The sequence below is a fragment of the Halichoerus grypus genome, chromosome 6, assembly GCF_964656455.1.
Source record: "Halichoerus grypus chromosome 6, mHalGry1.hap1.1, whole genome shotgun sequence".
In the NCBI taxonomy this organism is placed as follows: domain Eukaryota; kingdom Metazoa; phylum Chordata; class Mammalia; order Carnivora; family Phocidae; genus Halichoerus; species Halichoerus grypus.
The window spans coordinates 128,870,344-128,891,645 of NC_135717.1; the positions used below are offsets into that span (position 1 = coordinate 128,870,344).

Here is a 21,302-nt window from a genome sequence, read left to right on the forward strand (position 1 = left end):
TTTCTGATAGCGTTTTTATAACAAAACCATAATTGCCTGAAATTATTCTTGTATACTTTTATTGCATAACATTTTAAAGCAATGTTAAAGCTTAAACAAAATCACTTAAAAAGTTTTTTTTTGTCACGGCGCGCCTGGGTGGCTCAGTCGGTTAAGTGTCTGTCTTGAACTCAGGTCATGATCTCGTGGTCCTGGAATTGAGCCCCACATTGGGTTCTCTGCTCAGCGGGGAGTCTGCTTCTCCCTCTCCCTCTATGCTGTCCCTCTCTCTCTCTCAAATAAGTAAAATCTTAAAAGAAAATTTTTAGTCATAAGTGCAAATTTTTATGGTTATATATACATTATATATTGTTTTACTTTTCTAAGCATACAGCTATTTAGCTCTCATGATCATTTCCTTTTCTTTTTTTTTGTTAAAGATTTTATTTATTTGACAGAGAGAGAGAGCGCACAAGCAGGGGGAGCAGCAGAGGGAGAAGCAGGCTCCCTGCTGAGCACGGAGCCTGATGGGGGACTGGATCCCAGGCCCCTGGGATCATGACCTGAGCCAAAGGCAGATGCTTAACCGACTGAGCCACCCAGGCGTCCCTCTCATGATCATTTCTAAATGCATAGTATTTCCTTGAAATGATCTCATGTATAAACCATTTGTCAGTTATTACTTACATTGACTACAAGTTTTTTGATACTAAAAATAATGATGAAAGACCACACTTTTTCTTTTTTTTGTAAGATAACAGGTAGTTTATAGTTCTCTTTACCATCTAAACATCCTAGTGGTAGTTACACAGAAATAATGATGCCTAGCAAGATTAATTGTGCTTCATAAAACTTCTTACACTTTCAAATTTTTTTCTTTTTTTCCCTATTTATTTATGTATTTTTTTGATGTAGTGTTCCATGATTCATTGTTTGCATATAACACCCAGGGCTCCATTCAGTACGTGCGCTCTTTAATACCCATCATCAGGCTAACACATCCCCCCACCCCTCCTCCCTTCTAGAACCCTCTCTCATGGTTTGTCTCCCCCTCCGATTCCCCCCTTCATTTTTCCCTTCCTACTATTTTTTTTTTTTTAACATATAATGTATTATTTGTTTCAGAGGTACAGGTCTGTGATTCATCAGTCTTACACAATTCACAGTGCTCATCATAGCACATACCCTCCCCAATGTCTGTCACCCAGCCACCCCATCCCTCCCACCCCTCACCACTCCAGCAACCCTCAGTTTGTTTCCTGAGATTAAGAATTCCTCATATCAGTGAGATCATATGATACATATGTCTTTCTCTGATTGAGATACTTGCCTTTCTCTGATTGACTTCTCATCATAGCACATACCCTCCCCAATGTCTGTCACCCAGCCACCCCATCCCTCCCACCCCTCACCACTCCAGCAACCCTGTTTGTTTCCTGAGATTAAGAATTCCTCATATCAGTGAGATCATATGATACATATGTCTTTCCCTGATTGAGATACTTGTCTTTCTCTGATTGACTTATTTCGCTTAGCTTAATACCCTCTAGTTCCATCCACGTTGTTGCAAATGGCAAGATTTTGTTTTTCTTGATGGCTGCATAATATTCCATTGTATATATATACCACATCTTCTTTATCCATTCATCTGTTGATGGACATCTTCGCTCTTTCCATAGTTTGGCTATTGTGGACATTGCTGCTATAAATATTGGGGTGCATGTACCCTTTCGGATCACTACATTTGTATCTTTGGGGTAAATACCCAGTAGTGCAATTGCTGGGTCGTACGGTAGCTCTATTTTCAACTTTTTGAGGAACCTCCAGACTGTTTTCCAGAGTGGCTGCACCAGCTTGCATTCCCACCAACAGTGTAGGAGGGTTCCCCTTTCTCTGCATCCTCGCCAACATCTGTCGTTTCCTGACTTATTCATTTTAGCCATTCTGACTGGGGTGAGGTGGTATCTCATTGAGGTTTTGATTTGGATTTCCCTGATGCCGAGCGATGTTGAGCACTTTTTCATGTGTCTGTTGGCCATTTGGATGTCTTCTTTGGAAAAATGTCTGTTCGTGTCTTCTGCCCATTTCTTGATTGGATTATTCTTTGGGTGTTGAGTCTGATAAGTTCTTTATAGATTTTGGATACTAGCCCTTTATCTGATATATCATTTGCAAATATCTTCTCCCATTCTGTCAGTTGTCTTTTGGTTTTGTTGACTGTTTCCTTTGCTGTGCAAAAGCTTTTTATCTTGATGAAGTCCCAATAGTTCATTTTTGCCCTTGCTTCCCTTGCCTTTGGCAATGTTTGTAGGAAGAAGTTGCTGCAGCTGAGGTCGAAGAGGTTGCTGCCTGTGTTCTCCTCTAGGATTTTGATGGATTCCTGTCTCACATTTAGATCTTTCATCCATTTTGAGTCTATTTTTGTGTGTGGTGTAAGGAAATGGTCAAGTTTCATTCTTCTGCATGTGGCTGTCCAGTTTTCCCAGCACCATTTGTTGAAGAGACTGTCTTTTTTCCATTGGACATTCTTTCCTGCTTTGTCGAAGATTAGTTGACCGTAGAGTTGAGGGTCCATTTCTAGGCTCTCTATTCTGTTCCATTGATCTATGTGTCTGTTTTTGTGCCAGTACCATACTGTCTTGATGATTATGGCTTTGTAATAGAGCTTGAAGTCCGGAATTGTGATGCCGCCAGCTTTGCTTTTCTTTTTCAACATTCCTCTGGCTATTTGGGGTCTTTTCTGGTTCCATACAAATCTTAGGATTATTTGTTCCATTTCTTTGAAAAAAGTGGATGGTATTTTGATAGGGATTGCATTAAATGTGTAGATTGCTTTAGGTAGCATTGACATCTTCACAGTATTTGTTCTTCCAACCCATGAGCATGGAGTGTTTTTCCATTTTTTTGTGCCTTCCTCCATTTATTTCATGAGTATTTTATAGTTTTCTGAGTACAGATTCTTTGCCTCTTTGGTTAGATTTACTCCTAGGTATCTTATGGTTTTGGGTGCAATTGTAAATAGGATCGACTCCTTAATTTCTCTTTTTTCTGTCTTGTTGTTGGTGTATAGGAATGCCACTGATTTCTGTGCATTGATTTTATATCCTGCCACTTTACTGAATTTCTGTATGAGTTCTAGCAGTTTTGGGGTGGAGTCTTTTGGGTTTTCCACATAAAGTATCATATCATCTGCAAAGAGTGAGAGTTTGACGACTTCTTTGCCGATTTGGATGCCTTTTATTTCTTTTTGTTGTCTGATTGCTGTGGCTAGGACTTCTAGTACTATGTTGAATAGCAGTGGTGATAGTGGACATCCCTGCCGTGTTCCTGACCTTAGGGGGAAAGCTCTCAGTTTTTCCCCATTGAGAATGATATTCGCTGTGGGTTTTTCATAGATGGCTTTTATGATATTGAGGTATGTACCCTCTATCCCTACACTCTGAAGAGTTTTGATCAAGAAAGGATGCTGTACTTTGTCAGATGCTTTTTCTGCATCTATTGAGAGGATCATATGGTTCTTATTCTTTTTTTTATTAATGTATCACATTGATTGATTTGTGGAGTTGAACCAACCTTGCAGCCCAGGAATAAATCCCACTTGGTCGTGGTGAATAATCCTTTTAATGTAGTGTTGGAGCCTATTGGCTAGTATTTTGGTGAGAATTTTTGCGTCCATGTTCATCAGGGATATTGGTGTGTAATTCTCCTTTTTGATGGGGTCTTTGTCTGGTTTTGGGATCAAGGTAATGCTGGCCTCGTAAAATGAGTTTGGAAGTTTTCCTTACATTTCTATTTTTTGGAACGGTTTCAGAAAAATAGGTATTAATTTTTCTTTAAATGTTTGATAGAATTCCCCTCGGAAGCCATCTGGCCCTGGGCTTTTGTTTGTTGGGAGATTTTTGATGACTGCTTCAGTTTCCTTAGTGGTTATAGGTCTGTTCAGGTTTTCTATTTCTTCCTGGTTCAGTTTTGGTAGTTTGTACATCTCTTGGAATGCATCCATTTCTTCCAGATTATCTAATTTGCTGACATATAGTTGTTCATAATATGTTCTTATAATCGTTTGTATTTCTTTGGTGTTGGTTGTGATCTCTCCTCTTTCATTCATGATTTTATTTATTTGGGTCATTTTTCTTTTTGATAAGTCTGGCCAAGGATTTATCAATCTTATTAATTCTTTCAAAGAACCAGCTCCTAGTTTCGTTGATCTGTTCTACTGTTCTTTGGTTTCTATTTCATTGATTTCTGCTCTGATCTTTATTATTTCTCTTCTCCTGATGGGTTTAGGCTTTATTTTCTGTTCTTTCTCCAGCTCCTTTAGGTGTAGGGTTAGGTTGTATTTGAGACCTTTCTTGTTTCTTGAGAAAGGCTTGTACTGTTATATACTTTCCTCTTAGGACCGCCTTTGCTGCATCCCAAAGATTTTGAACAGTTGTGTTTTCATTTTCATTTGTTTACGTGAATTTTTTAAATTCTTCTTTAATTTCCTGGTTGGACCCCTTCATTCTTTAGTAGGATGCTCTTTAGCCTCCATGTATTTGAGTTCTTTCTGACTTCCTCTTGTGATTGAGTTCTAGTTTCAAAGCATTGTGGTCTGAAAATATGCAGGGAATGATCCCAGTCTTTTGGTACTGGTTGAGATGTGATTTGTGACCTAGGATGTGATCTGTTCTGGAGAATGTTCCATGGGCACTAGAGAAGAATGACACTTTCAAATTTGATATAGTAAAAAAAAACAAACTTGCCGGTTCCATATTAGGAAGTAAATTGTACTGATCAAATGAAAAACTTTAATTTCCACTGCTATTGAAGAAAATGTTGATAAAACACAATAGCTGTTATTTACAAATTTTTTTTTTTTAAAGGAGTGGGGTTTTTTTTTTTTTTTTAAGAGAGAGAAGGGGAGGGTCAGAGGGAGAGAGAATCTTAAGCAGGCTCCACTATCAGTGCAGAGCCCAACATGGGGCTTGATCTCACTACTCTGAGATCATGACCTGAGCTGAAATCAAGATTCAGACACAATTGACTGAGCCACCCAGGCCCCTTAAAGGAGTTTTTAAAAATGACGTCTTACTGCTACTTTTAGAAATTCATTCTTTGCACTTAAAAAAGTACATAAAGATATAATATTGAATAGAAGATAAGCTCCATGAACACAGGGAATTTTGATGGTTTTGCTTAGTGCTACATCTCTAGGTCCTAGAGCAGTACCTGGCACATATTAGACCCTTAATAAATTTTTTTTTTTTTTTAAGGTTTTATCTATCTCTTTGACAGACACAGTGAGAGAGGGAACACAAGCAGGGGAGTGGGAGAAGGAGAAGCAGGCTTCCTGCTGAGCAGGGAGCCCAGTGTGGGGCTGGAGCCCGATGTGGGGCTCCATCCCAGGACCCTAAGATCATGACCTGAGCTGAAGGCAGACGCTTAACAACTGAGCCACCCAGGCGCCCCAATAAATATTTTTTGAATGGAAAAATTTTTAAGGGTATTTATTACAGTATTATTTGATATATTGAAATAATTGGTAATACTCTAAACATTCATGAATAAAAGGTTGACTAAAGTATAAAATAACCAGCCATACACTAGAAACACAGTTTTCCTGGAAAATAGGTTGTTCCATGTTTATTGACATTGACACAGTACTTCATATTGTGATAAAAGCAAGTGGAATAAACAGTATATATAAAATGGGATACCACTTTTATTTTTAATATTTTGATTAAAAAATACATAATCTACCTATGTACAGCAGTTCTTAAACTTTATGGTTTCAGGACCCTTTTGCAGTCCTGAGGACCCTAAATGGCCTTTGTTTGTGGGAGATAGATAAATTTAGATATATATTTACCTTACTAGAAATTTAATCAAATTTTATATTTATTTGTTTAAAGAATAATGAACTTATTACATGTTAATATATTTTTATGAAAAATATTTTCCAAAATAAAAACATTTCATGAGAAATGGCATTGTTTTACATTTGTACAAATCTTTTTTTAATCTTTAATATGTAGGTTAATAAAAAACAACTGGATTTTCCTATGTACTTCTGTATTCAATTTGCTTCGATGTTTTGAAGTACATCAAGAAAATCTAGCCTCCTACAGATATGTAGTCAAAACAGGAAAAAGTATTTTAATACTCTTTTCAGATAATTGTAGGTATTCTTCATTGATACTGTACCAAAAGTCTGAGAGGTAGTTTCTTCAAGATTGTTTGCAATGTGCAATTTGAAACCGTATCAGTGATTTTTGTACAGTCTTTCTCTAAAGTCCTTTGTTTTAAATGTAGAATAGATCTTTTACCTATGCAAGATTTTATAACTAATGCATGGTTCATTTGGAAAATACTGGTTTGCTATTTATGCAAATCTTCCCAATGTTGACACATTTCAAGATTGATATCTTTAATTCTTCAATATCACACCAGTCTCATTGCAAAGGTTTTCAAGTATTGTAAAGTTGTCAAGCTCATGGTAATAGACGCAACTTTTTCCAAATTTTACTTTTACTATTTTACTTGAAAGCTTGAATGTTACCATTGGTAACAAAGTCAGCTGTTTTTCTTGAGGTGACATGCTTGCTTCATTCACTTGTTGAGAAAATGTCAGTGAAACAGCCAAGTATGAATAGTTTGCCATTTGTTCATTTAAAAAAAGGGTTCCATAAAAAAAAAAAATTAGCTAATTCACTTTTATCACAGTGATACTTAAAAGACAAATTATATTTTTAAAAAATCCTCCAAATCTGTAGCTGTAAAAGAACCAAAAAGAAAACATAACAAAATAGTAACTGTGCTTATCTTAGGAAGATGGGGAAATTGTGACTTTTTTTTCTCCTTTTGTTTTTCTATAATGAATAATACATTTTTGTTATGTAATACAGTTTCAAGTGTTATATAAAGATAAAAGTATGGTATTTATAGTATAGCTTACAGATAGAGTCAAATGAATGTGAATTAAGAGTAGTTAGTTATTTTCTCCATTTTTCTTGTTAGGATTTAGGCCCTGAATATGAAGATATATTTAATATTTCACTGAAGTGGATTTTAGAAAATGGAAAAGATGTTGGAATAAGGTAAAGGATTTAATTTCCACTTTGACCATTTTGTAGTATAAGAAGTGATTTTGACTCTAAGGTCTCCTTAATTATTTTTAACTAGGTGTGTTGGTTATGGCCCTGAGGAACAATTGACAAATATAACCGATGTGCAGTTTTTACAGTCCACAAGACCACAGATGTCTTTCTGGTGTCGTTTTCGACGTGCTTTTATTACTGTCACCCACAGGTTATTGTTGTTATGCTTAGGTAAGTTTTGGGGATGAGAAAGAAGATACATGATAGTCTAGAATTTTTGTATCTGTATTTTATCAAATGCCAGGGTTGAGAATTTACTTCTGTGATAGCTGCCATTATAAATCATATCCAGAAGTCTTCACTAAGGTAGAATAATATTGAAGTTCATTTTTTGTTTTTTTTTTTTATAATGTCAGTATTAATCTAAGGGCTTAGAAAACAGTATATAAAGGGAGATGGAATAAAACTTTGTCCTAAGAATGTCGTAGAAAAAGATATAAAGCATGCCTTTGAAAATAGAACAGGAAAATAGAAAAATTAAGCTTATTTTTTAATGATAAAATACAAATTAAGTTCATTAAAATTATTTTTAATTTAAAAAATATAATTTACCTGCATTGAAATTTTCATTTGGATTCCTGGATTTTGTGTGACTATTTTGATTGATTATAGGAATTTAGGAGATAATAATTTTTTTCTTTGTTCAAGTCCTTTAAAAATAATTTTCCTAAAGTGTAGTACATTTACAGTCTACAGTTTTCCTAAATTTACAGTTTAGGAAACTCACTTTTCTAATAGTTTAATGTGGCAAAGGAAAACGTTTGTGAAACGTAGTTCTATTGTTTTTAAAAAAATAATAGAATTTAAATGTTCAGTTGTCAACATCATGAAAGAAATGGTTTTTCTAGAGAGATTAAGTGAAACTCTGGAAAATGTTTAATACTAAATTGTTTTATGTAGTTGTAATTATGTAGGTAATTCAGCCCACTGTTTGAAGGCTTATTCCATTATCTCATTATGACAGTTAAAATAATCACTGTGGAAACTGTCATAAGATTTCTCTTTTTTTGCTAATATCAGATTTAACAGCTATACCAGTAACTTCAGATTGCAGTGAATGTTATTGAATGTCACTGAGCACAATTTTTAAAACACAAAATATATAAATATTGCAGGTGTAGTGATGGTTTGTGTCGTTCTGCGTTATATGAAATATCGCTGGACAAAAGAAGAAGAGGAAACAAGGCAGATGTATGATATGGTGGTGAAGATTATAGGTATAAGTATTTGTAAAAATCTAAACTATTTCTAGAATAGTTATTATGTGATAAATTACAGCATGATGTCCAGTGATTCATTCATTTGTAAATTTGTTGTATTTTCAGATGTTTTACGAAGTCATAACGAAGCTTGCCAGGAAAATAAAGACTTACAACCTTACATGCCTATTCCACATGTACAAGATTCCTTAATACAACCTCATGACAAGTACGTTCAAAGTATTGTGAATTGAAGTAGATCAGAACGTTGGTATCTTCTGAAGTTATGAAGATTATATTGAGAGTTGTTCCGTTCTCAAGTAGACCAGTTTTATTGTACAGGCTTTACTTTTGTACTTTCAACTCTCCTTTCTTTCTAAATTCCCTTCTATTCTCCTCCTGATTTTGAGTGGCATAATAGACAACTAGATTTCTAAATCATGATCACTTTTATACATTTTTTATTCTTATCAATCTTCACCTTATTTCCTTTAATTTCATCTTAATAAAGAAACAGAGACAGACAATAGCCAGTGATGTTTTACTAATAATACCTTAAATATTTTTTTGTTAATGAAGCTTTTTAAATAAAAGTACTAAATAATAACTTCTTAAAAATGAAAGATGATTCCATATCCTAACACGGCATTCTTCACCATAGCAACACCTCAGAATCAGTGGTGGAGTTTGGGGGGAAAAATTTACTGATGATTATGCTCCACCTCTGGAGAAGGAAATTCAGTAAATCTGAGGTGAGCTTCAGGCATCTAAATCTTTTTTGAAAAAACTTCATAGGCAGGGATAAGAAAAACCAGAATTAATAATAACCATTGCCTTCACTTACTAATACTTGAGAAAGATGACAAGCCAAGATGATAGTAAATTTGTCATTTTGTTCACACGATAGGAAAAAAATGAAGAAAGTCTGGGATAGAGCTGTTGACTTTCTTGCTGCTAATGAGTCTAGAGTTCGCACAGAGACACGAAGAATAGGTGGTGCGGATTTTCTAGTTTGGCGGTGGATCCAGCCTTCTGCCTCCTGTGACAAAATATTAGTAATACCTTCTAAAGTATGGCAAGGTCAAGGTATGTATTTTTAAGCAACAACAAAAATAAACACGGTATTTAAAAAGTTTTTTTCAACTGTGAAAGTCTTACATGTTTAAAGTAAAATAGTACTGTTGAAAGATATGAAGGCAAAACTCCCTTGGCAGTTCCATCCCATAGAAGGAATTAATGTTAGCTTCTTATATATCCTTCCACTTTTCTCCTTTCAAATATGAACATAATGGTTTGTCTTTACCATAATAGAACACTACATACATTACTTTGATATTTTCCTTTTTCACTTAAAGCTACTTAGTATTTAACTGCATTCTTTTCCCCTAGTTTTTATGTAAATAAGACATAATTTCTGTTTTACATATATATAAAACATATAAAAGTGGAACATAACTTTTTAACTGCTCTTTTTTCCCATTTTTGCTGGCTTGCCTCTTTTTCATTAACACCCATCCACCTGCATATCCCCTGTGCCAAGTAGTTTTTGTGGCTATCTTTCCATATTTTTCTCAATGCTTGCATGGTTGCAGAAACAGGTATATGTAAGTATATAGGAGGGCTTGGTGATTGGTTGCTTTAGGTCCCGAAACCTCTACTAGTGGTAACTGTTAACCTCACTTGAATCTCTTGTATGGTTAATTGCAAAATTAAATCTTGCAGTTAGTTTAATGTGCATTTCAGACCTAGTAGTGAATTGAGTTTCTTTAAATCTTGTTGAATAAAAGCATATTTGTCAATGTTTGCTAAACACAGTATTTATGAGAAAGTTAAGTAAATTGTTTTGAAATTGCAAAAACGTAAAATCCAATCACTGCCTTTCTTCTCTAATTTTCACTTTCAAAAGAGCTTGAATAATAAGTCTTCAGTAATCATGGCATAAAAATGATGCTTTGATGATGCCAAAGATGACACTAAACATTAAACTTTTTGTTTTAAAAGGTGTCTGCAGAAGGGTCCTATGAAAGGAAAACAGAATGCAAAGCCAATCAGATCTGATTACCTTAGTGCCTGATTGGAATAGTTGTGGATTCTCAGCCTAATTTCTTTATATAGCTAGCAATTGGTGCCCATGTATAAATATGAAGTTCTAGAAAAGGCCATTATTTTAGTCATAGGATTTTTTTTATCATTGTAGTTGTCTTATTTTTAAAATGTGAGGTTTTCAAGATGAATCCAAAGACAATTTCTTGACCTAGGTAATCCAAGTTGTTCTTATAAATTAGTAGGGGGGATGACAGACTCTAAGTGTGTGAAATTGGATGCTCTATATCTAGAATTTAAAACCTCAGACTATTATTTTCATTTTATCATTTTCTTTAGATAGGAAAAGACCGTGTAAGTATGATATAAGACAATTTTAGGTCAGTTATAATAGTTGTAAAACTCAACATGAATTGATAGTTCTGAAATGTCCTGCTACTTTGTTTCACTAAGGTTCCAGTATAGTAAATGTTTACAAACTATATGCCAAGTACTGAGCTATCTTAATTTGAATACTTCTAAATGCACGATGTGAAGAATTATAAAATCAATCTCCCTTTACTTGAGTCTTTGATAAAAAAAAAAAAGTTACGGTGAATTAGTTACTGAACCTAGAAAGGAATTGAGAGTAAAAGAAGACACCTATTTCTTAGTAAATTGAAAAAAATATAGTGGCTAAGATTATGTTATCCTGAAGGTAGAAAATCCTGAGGTAGAACCCAGTAGCCATTTGCTTGAAGTATACCAATTCAAGTTTTTGGTAGGTTGTAATGGTAAAAGTCTGTAGACTCCTAGCAAGAGAGATTTGAGTTCTTTTAAGAATTTGATCATAAAAGAATTTGTTACAGGAGCTGAATAATGAGAAGTTGGTGGAATATTTCTTGATGATAATTATCTAAATTGCTTCATTTAGAACATATAGCCCTAATATAGAGAGAATTTAGTTCTAATACTACTTATATTTTATGCCATTAAATGTATAGTCTATCTAAATATAATTGATTGACTTTGCTTATAAAAAATATTAATACATAAACTGAGTTTTACTTTCATTTAAATGTATCCGAACACAAATGTTGTGCTGTAAATATGGCTGTATAGTGGGGGGTTGGGGTGGTTTATGTAAAAAGATAGTTTAACTTAACAGGCTTAATGTTTATCCTCTTATAAATAACAGTGGTTTAATTAAAAGGTACATGGCTGGAGGGTTGGTAATTATAGTAGTCTTGAATTCACTCCCACTACAAGCTGTTGTCACTTAATAGTATTTTTTCCAAGTAATTGTTAAATAATCAACCATATTGAATTTTTGGTTCATTTTCTGAAGGATAGTTAAGTATAAATTGCATTCTTATATAGCATTAGTATCTCTAATGGTATTTTAAAGCACCAGTTAAAAATCAAACCATACCTGCTGGGGAGAATTATTTATGTTTCTGACAGTTGTAGTCTTCAGAATAAATAGCATTCATTTGAAGGATCCAAACATAGTTCCGGAGGTATTTGAAATGTATCATCATTCAGTAACCACTGTCTCTTTGCTTGTACCAGGAGGTGATTACAGTTTAGTTGGGGAGACGAAGTATGTATCTTAAAAATCGGTTTGATCTTCACAACTACTTTGTGATTAGAATTAGCCAGGAATAACTTCTCCCAGATCCATTATTTTGTGGAAACTTGGGTCTAGGCTAGGATAAGATGGTATTAATGCTTCCATTTTCTCTGGTTCATTTCTTCTGGCCAATATTGGAATTTAAAGGAACTCAGATTGCCTGCACTTTTCTAAAAGGTCATCTAAGAACACAGTCTGTACACTGCCAGAGAAGTCTGGGTAGTACTAGAGGTTCACAGACTTTCTTGATCTGGGGTTTGTCAAAGATTTTTCATATCTAGTGGCCATTCCCCACCCTGTATCAGGCACAGTTAGGACATTCACAACCCAGACAATTTTTTCACTAGATACTTCTGAAATCTTTAATTGATACATTCAGGTCTTTATATTTTTTCCCTTCCAAGTCTTTATTTAAATTCCAGTTAACATACAGTGTAATGTTAGTTTTAGGCATAGTATTTAGTGATTCATCACTTACATACAACACCCGGTGCTCATCACAAGTACACTCCTTAATCCCTGTCACTCGTTAAACCCATTGGTATACTCTGAGCCATTAACTCATCCTTTAAACTTTCCTACTTTATATATTTGCTTTTTTTTTTTTTTAGGAATCCCCAGACTCTCCAGTTCTTCCATGTACCTACTTTTTCCACTTTTTCAGTCTTCCTCCTATCTTTATTTCTTTTCCTGTCCATCTTAGTTTCCATAACCCATCTCTCCAGTCCTTTTCTTGCTAGTACCTGTAAGTCATTATCTATCCTTCATCTTAGCCTGGCAAATTCCAACCAAGGATGAAACTATTTTGTCTATGTGTGGGGAGCTGAGCATAGCAGGAGAAAGTCATACAGTTCTGCAGACTGGTACGACATAAGTAATCAACCTCAATTAGGCCCTCAGTGCTACCTGACTTTCATGTTCTTATATTTTACCAGTCACTTCACTTTCCTACTCAGTAACAATTTTAGATTTCTTTCCGTCTTTTCAAACCTTTGCCCTTCTCTCTCATAATTCTCAGTTGATGACTTGAATAGAAGCAGCCAGATTGTATCTGCCTCAAATTTCCACCACCATATCCATAAAATTGCCAGAATCCACACTCACCCTCACCTCCTATTGCATTTGAGGAGTTTTCTCACTTAACAAAGACCTGAGCCCTTCCCTCTATAGGGAATGGGATCTAAGTCCTCTGGATCCCATTCCCTCATCTTCTCAAATATCTTCTCTTACTGTGTTCTAAATCCCCTGCTTCTACTGGATCTTTTCATCAGCACTTAAACATGCTGTATAGTTTTTCTTATCTTTAAAACATGTTTGTAGGAGGGGTGCCTGGGTGGCTCAGTTGGTTAAGTGTCTGCCTTCAGCTTGGGTCATGATACTGGGGTCCTGAGATCAATCTGTGCATTGGGCTCCCTGCTCAGTGGGGAGCCTGCTTCTCCCTCTCCCCTTCCCCTGCTTGTGCTCTCTCTCTCTCTCTCTCTCTCTCAAATAAATAAAATCTTTAAAAAAAAAATAAAACACATTGTTGGAGTGTATATTGTTCTTTAGCTATCACTCTGTTTCTCTCTTCCTATTTATAGCCAAATAGCATTAAACAGTTTACTCATTGTTTTTACTTTTTCACCTCCCATTTTATTCTTCAGCTGACTCCAATCTATTTTCCATCCCCCTCATTCCAAGGAAACAGCTCTCAGACATCCATATTGCTAAACCAAGTGGACATTTTTCTTTTCTGTCCTTATTTTACTTAGCAGTGTTAACAATTGAGCCTGCTTTAAAACTTTCTTCTTTTGGCTTTGGGTATGCCACTTTTTTTTCTAGTTTTCTTGCTACATTGACCATTTCTTCAATCTTCTTTTCTGGATTTTCTTCTTTTCCCGGACCTTTAAGGGTTGGGAGTTTCTCAAGGCCATCTTCTTTTCTCATTCTGCCTGTCTTCCTTCTACCTATAGATGATCTCATGCTGTGACTTCATTTACCATAGATATATTGATAACTCCCAAATTCATTTCTTGAATTAAGTCCTCTGGTTTTCAGATTTTTATGCCCACCTGTATACTTGTCTACTAGGATATGGACACCACAAATTCAGCATGTGCATGCATTTAGTATCTTCTCTTGCCAAATGGACCTCCCCCTCCCCCCAGTGTTCCTGTTTAATTAATGATACCCCTTCTCAGTTGGTTCTGCCATAAGCCCAGGAGTTATCCTTAATCTCTTCCTTACCTTCATGTATAGTCTTTTAAATAAGTCATGTCAAATCTACTCCATTTGTCCTGGATTCTATCCACTTCCATCAGCATTGCTAGCCTATATCATCCACATTAGTATCATCTCTTAGACAACTATAATAATCCTCTAACTGGTTTCCTTGCATTCACTTTTGTTTCTGTTTAATCGATTCTTAACAGTCTGATAATTTTTAAAAGATCTCATAAAATTATTACTCTCTTTAAAAAAAACTTGGAGTGGCTTTCTGTTGCTCTTATGGTATGTCTGAACACTTTAATATGATCTGCATGGTCCTCGATAATCTGACTTCTCTCTCTTAAGGTTTATCTTTCTGTTGTTCCCACTCTAGTCGCAGTGGCTATCTTTTAGTTGACTACACTTTAGTTTACTTGATTACACTGAGCTCCTTCTTGTCTTAGGGGCTGTATATAAGCTGGCACATTTGCTTTTTACTCTGCCTACTTTTATTTATTCTTTATTCTTTAGATCCCAGCATAAATTTCACTTCCTCAGTGAAGTGTTATCTGATACTTCCAGACTACCTTAAGTTACTTTCACAGCTTCCTGTATTCTTCTTTCTTAAGATTTACTGTAATTACGGGTTTTTTGTTTGTTTGTTTTTTTGACACTGTTTCTCAACTCTCTCACCCACTAAACTGCAGACTCTGTGAGAGCAATGATTGTATTTCTCTGATGTACCTTAACTTCCAGGGGTCTGGGTCCCAGTAAAAGCATGCGATGAATATTTTTTGAAAAAAGTGACTGAATACCTTTCAACAAAATGGAACAGTGACAAATAGTAAAACTGATTTGTTTTTTGTAGCATTTCATTTAGATAGAAGAAATTCACCGCCAAATAGCTTGACACCATGTCTAAAGATTCGAAATATGTTTGACCCAGTTATGTAAGTATTATGATCAGAGGTATATGTAATTTTTATTTGGAATATTTGGAATATTCTTAAAATGCTGTCTGTAATTGAACAATCTCTTACTTTTGAATCTCTAAAGAAATGTTATGTTTTCCTTTTCTTCCCCTTTTGTTAAATTTAAAGCAAAACTTTGGCCAAAAGACCCAGATGTATAATAATTGGTTAAACTTCTACAAATCTTTGTAGGTACTGTGAATCCCCATAGCAGATAAATGCTGGAGTCAAGTTAATGATACACATGGTGATAAACAGTACCCTTTATTAAGTGTATAAGTCTCTTCTGCCAACATTCTTGCCTCAGTAGGCAATATAGGTAAAAATACCTGCTATTTTTAAACTTCCAGTCTCTAATTGTAAAAAATTCTCTGCAAAGATGTACACACTTTCTGTAAGTCTTGTCTGTTTGTCCATGCAATATTTGAGAAACTTTTCATTTAATATTTGAGAAAATTTCTTTCTATATGATTACAGCAGCACATGCATCCAGAGATTAGCACTGGCAAAAGTTATTGCCTTAGAATCTCTAATATTTCATATATAAGCTGTAATAATTTTTAGAATTTGCTTCCTAGAGGTAACTGCTTATTTGTTCAGTGATATGACAGGTCAGATTCTGTTTTGTAAAAAAAAAATCCTGACAGGGGAAACTGTATTATGTATAAAATACCCGTAAGTCTCATTTAATAACTCATTTATTTCAAGAAATAGTTGATACGAGATTGCAAATAAGTGACAACAAAATTGGAAATGTGGGGAAGCCCTGTTAGTATACGTACACAACCCTCTCCATTTTGCATAGATAGAAGCACTTAGCAGTGCGGTGATCCCTCTGTTGGGAAGCTTACCCCATACCTTAGGGATTAGGAAATCAGTGCCAGTCCAGTATTTTGTTACCTAAGATGAAGATTTATGATTTAAAGTATAGCCGCTTTCCTTTTGGCCCACCATCTGTATCTCACAAGTAAGACAAATATGCACTGCTGCAGCAGGAAATCTTAAAGCTCTCATAATAGTAAGGTGACTCTGTGCAAAATGTCCTGTATCATTCTTCCATTATTTTGAGAAAGAGAAGCTCAGAATACACTGTTTAGGAATTTTCCTAAAGTTTAGGAATTTGAAAATATCATTTAAAAAAAAGTAATATTTGGGATGCCTGGTGGCTCTTGGGGTGCCTGGGTGGCTCAGTTGGTTAAGCATTTGCTTTGGGCTCAGGTCATGATCCCAGGATCCTGGGATTGAGCCCCGCGTCGGGCTCCCTGCTCAGTGTGGAGTCTGCTTCTCCCTCTCCCTCTGCTTGTGCTCTCTCCCTCTCACTCTTTCTCTCAAATAAATAAATAAAAAAAAAAATCTTAAAAAAAAAAATATTCAACTTACTTTTTTTAAAAAAGATTTTATTTGAGAGAGTGAGTGGGGGGGGTGTGCCTCTCGCACACATGCACACATGCAGGGGGAGAGGGAGAGGGAGAAGGAGGTTCCCCACTAAGCAGGGAGCACGACGTGGGGCTGGATCCCAGGACCCTGAGATCATGACCTGAGCTGAAGGCAGACGCTTAATTGACTGAGCCACACAGGTGCCCCAATAATACTCAACTTCTATGAGTTCACTACAACTCATTAAAATGTTAACACTTGCTAGGAAGAAAAAAAAAAAAGAAATGACAATAGGTACATTAGATTTCAGACATAAAAATGACAGCACATTTGTTCTGCTGTGGTAGGCTAATCCTTCACTGCACAGCTCTGTGCCTTCTTACACTGGAAAGTGAGAGAAGGTCTGGGACTGTGAATGCTAATATTTTTTAAATCTGCTAGTAACAAGCATTTACTTAACTACTGGTTTTAACAATATGTGGTTTTGAAACTATCCCCTTCTGGTAGGATATATATGTTATAAGAGACAGTGAAGACTTTTGAGTAGGAGTATGGTTCTTGATTTTTGTTTTCCTTAATTTTTAGGGAAATAGGGGATCAGTGGCATTTGGCAATTCAAGAAGCAATTTTAGAAAAATGCAGTGATAATGATGGCATTGTTCACATTGCAGTAGACAAAAATTCACGTGAGGTAAAGTAACTTTTACTACTGAATTCTACATTTTGGATTTGTTGCTATTAAACTAAAACTGTTTCTTTTTTTCTCTCTTTCTTTTTTTTTTTTTTGAATTATCACAGGGTTGTGTATATGTTAAATGTCTGTCTCCAGAATATGCTGGAAAAGCTTTTAAGGCATTGCATGGCTCTTGGTTTGATGGTAAGAAGTTTGAGTATTACAAACATTTTAAAATGATAAATTATGGCTTACTGTTAAACTATACCAGATTTTAAATTAAAGAATTTTAGGTCAGCATTTTTAGAGTAATTATTTAAGATTGTTTTATTTGCATATTGTGTTCATATGTCTTTTACCACAGTTTGTTTTCTATAAATATTAAGCACATTTTTACAGATCTAAAATATTATTTTTATCTTACAACAGGGAAATTGGTTACAGTAAAATATTTACGACTAGATAGATATCACCATCGCTTTCCCCAAGCTCTTACTTGCAATACTCCCTTGAAGCCATCAAATAAACATATGAACTCTATGTCTCATCTTCGTCTTCGGACTGGCCTAGCCAATTCTCAAGGAGGTTCCTGAAAAGACTTTCTTCCACTCCTAGGACTGGTATTTACAATAGGAAAATTCCTGTTTGGCTTCCTGTCTTCCTTTTAAATGCTTTTTGTATGTAATATTTTTATTGAATACAGCTCTGTTTGAATGTTCCAGAAATCTTAAGGTTCCAAAGGGACTTAGCAGTGAGGCAGCAATGCTGAGTAGGCAGAACAATTGTTTCATTCAGTTTTTGGAGCTCAGTTAAGCCGATGCATTTAAAGTTTTGCATGAGGAACATTGACTTATTAAGCATTTTCAGATGTGGTGATTGTGTTTTTGCACCACAGAGTGTTTGGATAACCACACAAAAGCATGGTGAAGAGGCTTCTTGTATTTCCATAATTTCCTGTGAACTAATGTTGTGAATTTTTGTATACAGTCACCTGCATAGTTCCTTACCAGGCTAATGTGGTAAAACTGTTATTTCCCAATTTAACCTTAGGTTTCTATTGCTTGTAAGAGATTCATTTGTTACAGCCGGAATACAGGAAAACTAATTTGGGTTTAGTGGTTACATATAAGTGTAGGTGGATGTACATGTACTTAAACTGGCTTTTGTATATATGTATAAATGCTGGTGGTGGCGAAGGTAGTCTTGTTTTGTGAGGATGTCTGCATTAAAGCAGTAAAATAAGCTTCCTATTTTATTCATAATCTGATGTGTATATATGTATGTGTATATATGTGTGTATGTGTATATATATGTATGTGTATATGTGTATATATACACACACATATATACATATGGCTGTACTATCACATAGATCAAACAGCCAAACACCTGGAAGTATTAGATACAAGTTTAAAATATCTTTTATAAGTTTTATATAAAAATGTCTGAGTATGATTTTGTGTGAAAGTTCCGATATCAGTTGTAATGGATTCAAATTTATGTGAGCAATAAAGATGCAATTGGCAGATATTGGAAAAGTATTTTGTGAAAAGCTGTATTTATTATAAATACTAGGACTATGACATAGTACTATTGGGATTAAGTCATTTTCCCAATCTATTTATAATATAATGAAATGTCAGCTCCCCTGTTGTATGTCAGGTTTAAAGCAGGGCATATTGTTGCAGCAAAATGTGTATTTGAAAAATTATATTTGAAATTTTGGGTCATGAAAGCTTGCAATATAGTAAATGCACGAGTGACCGTTGCTTTGTGCCTCGGTATTTACTTTGTTTCAGTAAAGTTGCTTTATTACTGTTTATGATTTCAGATTAAAATAGTTGCTGAGCAGAGTTTACTTGTAATGTAACAATTGGCTTTTTTTTTTATAACCTGTTGATATATCTTTGTCAGTCCAAATGAATATGTGAAACAGCTGGAATTGTACCAATTTTGATTTTGTTTAAAGCTCAGTTTCCTTTTTGTTTTTTAATTGTATATGTGTTGGGTTTGCAGCATGAACTTGCACAGATAATGCACGTTTTCTGGTTAAGTAAACATGATGCACACTGTTCTGTAACAGAAAACCCTATTGTGCCTTACCTATGTGCTTTTGTGGGCACCATGTTTATGAAGAATAAAAAATGATTTGTTATCTGAAGAGAATAAATTTTAAATTCTCAGTTTATGTCTCAGATGCTAAAGTGTGAAAATATATATATAATATATAAAATAACCAATCTTTCTGTATTTTATGTGCATCATAGTGACTTATCTGAGCTTAGTGACCCCCATCTTGTGACCTGTTGCAAGAGTGAATGTAAAAAATAGTCGTGGCATCTTAAAAGGTCGCCTTTTGATGCAGATGCATCTTTTTTTTTTTGCTTCTAAAACATATTTCATGTAAACATTGTACATTTATTATTGTAATATATACTATTATGCAGCTTATTTTACCTGAAACTGTTAAGCCGACCAAGATCCCTCCCTGCAAGACAGATGGGAATGTGTATAATAACTAGATATTTGAGAAGTTCTGAAGTTTGATGTAATCTGTTACTTGTCCTGTTAAAAAAAAGGAAAAATTCTAATTAAAAATTTATTAGGTTTTTTTTAATGTGTCTTGGCTTTTAAAAACCTTTTTAAGTACCCTGTGTCTTTATTTTTTTAACCAGTGAAAGTAGGTGCCTTTATTTTAAATCTTCTTGGGGATCTGTAAATATATATATGCTCATAAAGGTGGATGAAGAGCCTAAAGTTAATTTTAACCATCCATTCTTCAGCATCTTACTTTTCTTTATGAAAATGTCTTTTTCTAACTCTCAAGTGTTTGGATCAAAGTGGGGCAAGACTATAAATCAGCTGTATCACTAAAGCAGCACTGTTTAGTTTAGACATTTTTCCATAGCAAGACTTTCTCAAAAAAGGAAGCCATTCTTTTACATATTCTGCTCAAAACTCCTTATCTCATTATAAACCAACAGTTTATGGGCTAGCCTCTTTGAGTAGCATTGGTTTAGAATTTTTGATGGTTTAATCAAGTAAAAAGACTTGATTGTTAGTCAGTTGGTAGACTCTCACTGATTGCTAACAAAGGTCAGGCATTGTTACATGTTAGGGATGCAAAGATGGAAAAGACATGGCCAAAACCTCAAGATGGTCCCAGTCTTAGAGGAAGAACGTAGAACAGATAAGTTAAAAGACAGTGTGGGGGCGCCTGGGTGGCTCAGTTGGTTAAACGACTGCCTTTGGCTCGGGTCATGATCCTGGAGTCCCAGGATCGAGTCACATGTCGGGCTCCCTGCTCAGCAGGGAGTCTGCTTCTCCCTCTGACCCTCCTCCCTCTCATGCTCTCTGTCTCTCATTAAAAAAAAAAGCGTGGAAAATATAGTGAGAGAAAAAATTCGAGTACAGAGAGGCACCTTATGCATCTTTTTTTTTTTTTTTTTAAGATTTTATTTATTTGTTAAGAGGCAGGCAGAGGAAGAAGCAGGCTCCCTGGTGAGCAAGGAGCCTGATGTGGGACTCGATCCCAGGACCCTGGGATCATGACTTGAGCCAAAGGCAGACGCTTAACCAACTGAGCCAACCAGGCATCCCATCTTATGCATCTTAATAGAGGGAGAAGACATAAGGCAGATGAAATAACAGTTGAGCCATATTTTAGTTCAGTTTAACATTTATTAAACACGTCTTAATTAGTATAGATTGAATGGTAAGTCTCCTCTCCCTTGAGCTCTTAGGGGAGCTTTTATTCTTGTGATGAGCTCATAAAAATTGATGTGTGGAACCTGAATTTTTATAAAATCCATTTTCACATTCATTGGTCTGTAGATTCCTGAATACCTTGTAAATATTGAAGCTGGATATTCGACTTCATTACATTTTCCTTCTATGGTATTAACTGTTGGGATGACAAGCTGTGAATTCTGAGTGAGCAATGATTTGTTTTATCATATACCCAGAATATTTCCTTTAGTAAGATTGACCTGACAGTTCTCACTGCTCCTAGTAATGTCACATTACTATAGGTTATCTACATGGCTTCTTCGCCCTTTTTTCCTAGACTTATCTCGGCAAGTCACTTCTTCCAGATGACTCAACAGAGGATGCTAAATCAAG

General features: G+C 35.1%; 1 protein-coding gene across 1 annotated transcript in view; it reads left to right on the plus strand.

Moving 5' to 3' along the window:
* The window catches only part of LEMD3 (LEM domain containing 3), a 64,640-nt gene extending 44,843 nt beyond the window's left edge, over nucleotides 1–19,797 (plus strand). The window contains exons 5-13 of the mRNA XM_036094127.2: nucleotides 6,979–7,058; nucleotides 7,144–7,289; nucleotides 8,234–8,335; nucleotides 8,444–8,546; nucleotides 9,225–9,403; nucleotides 15,028–15,109; nucleotides 17,093–17,198; nucleotides 17,306–17,384; nucleotides 17,610–19,797. Of these exons, the coding sequence (XP_035950020.2) occupies nucleotides 6,979–7,058; nucleotides 7,144–7,289; nucleotides 8,234–8,335; nucleotides 8,444–8,546; nucleotides 9,225–9,403; nucleotides 15,028–15,109; nucleotides 17,093–17,198; nucleotides 17,306–17,384; nucleotides 17,610–17,773 (1,041 nt within the window). The 3' untranslated portion in view covers nucleotides 17,774–19,797. The remainder of the gene's footprint in view (nucleotides 1–6,978; nucleotides 7,059–7,143; nucleotides 7,290–8,233; nucleotides 8,336–8,443; nucleotides 8,547–9,224; nucleotides 9,404–15,027; nucleotides 15,110–17,092; nucleotides 17,199–17,305; nucleotides 17,385–17,609) is intronic.
* The last annotated feature ends 1,505 nt before the right edge of the window (nucleotides 19,798–21,302 follow it).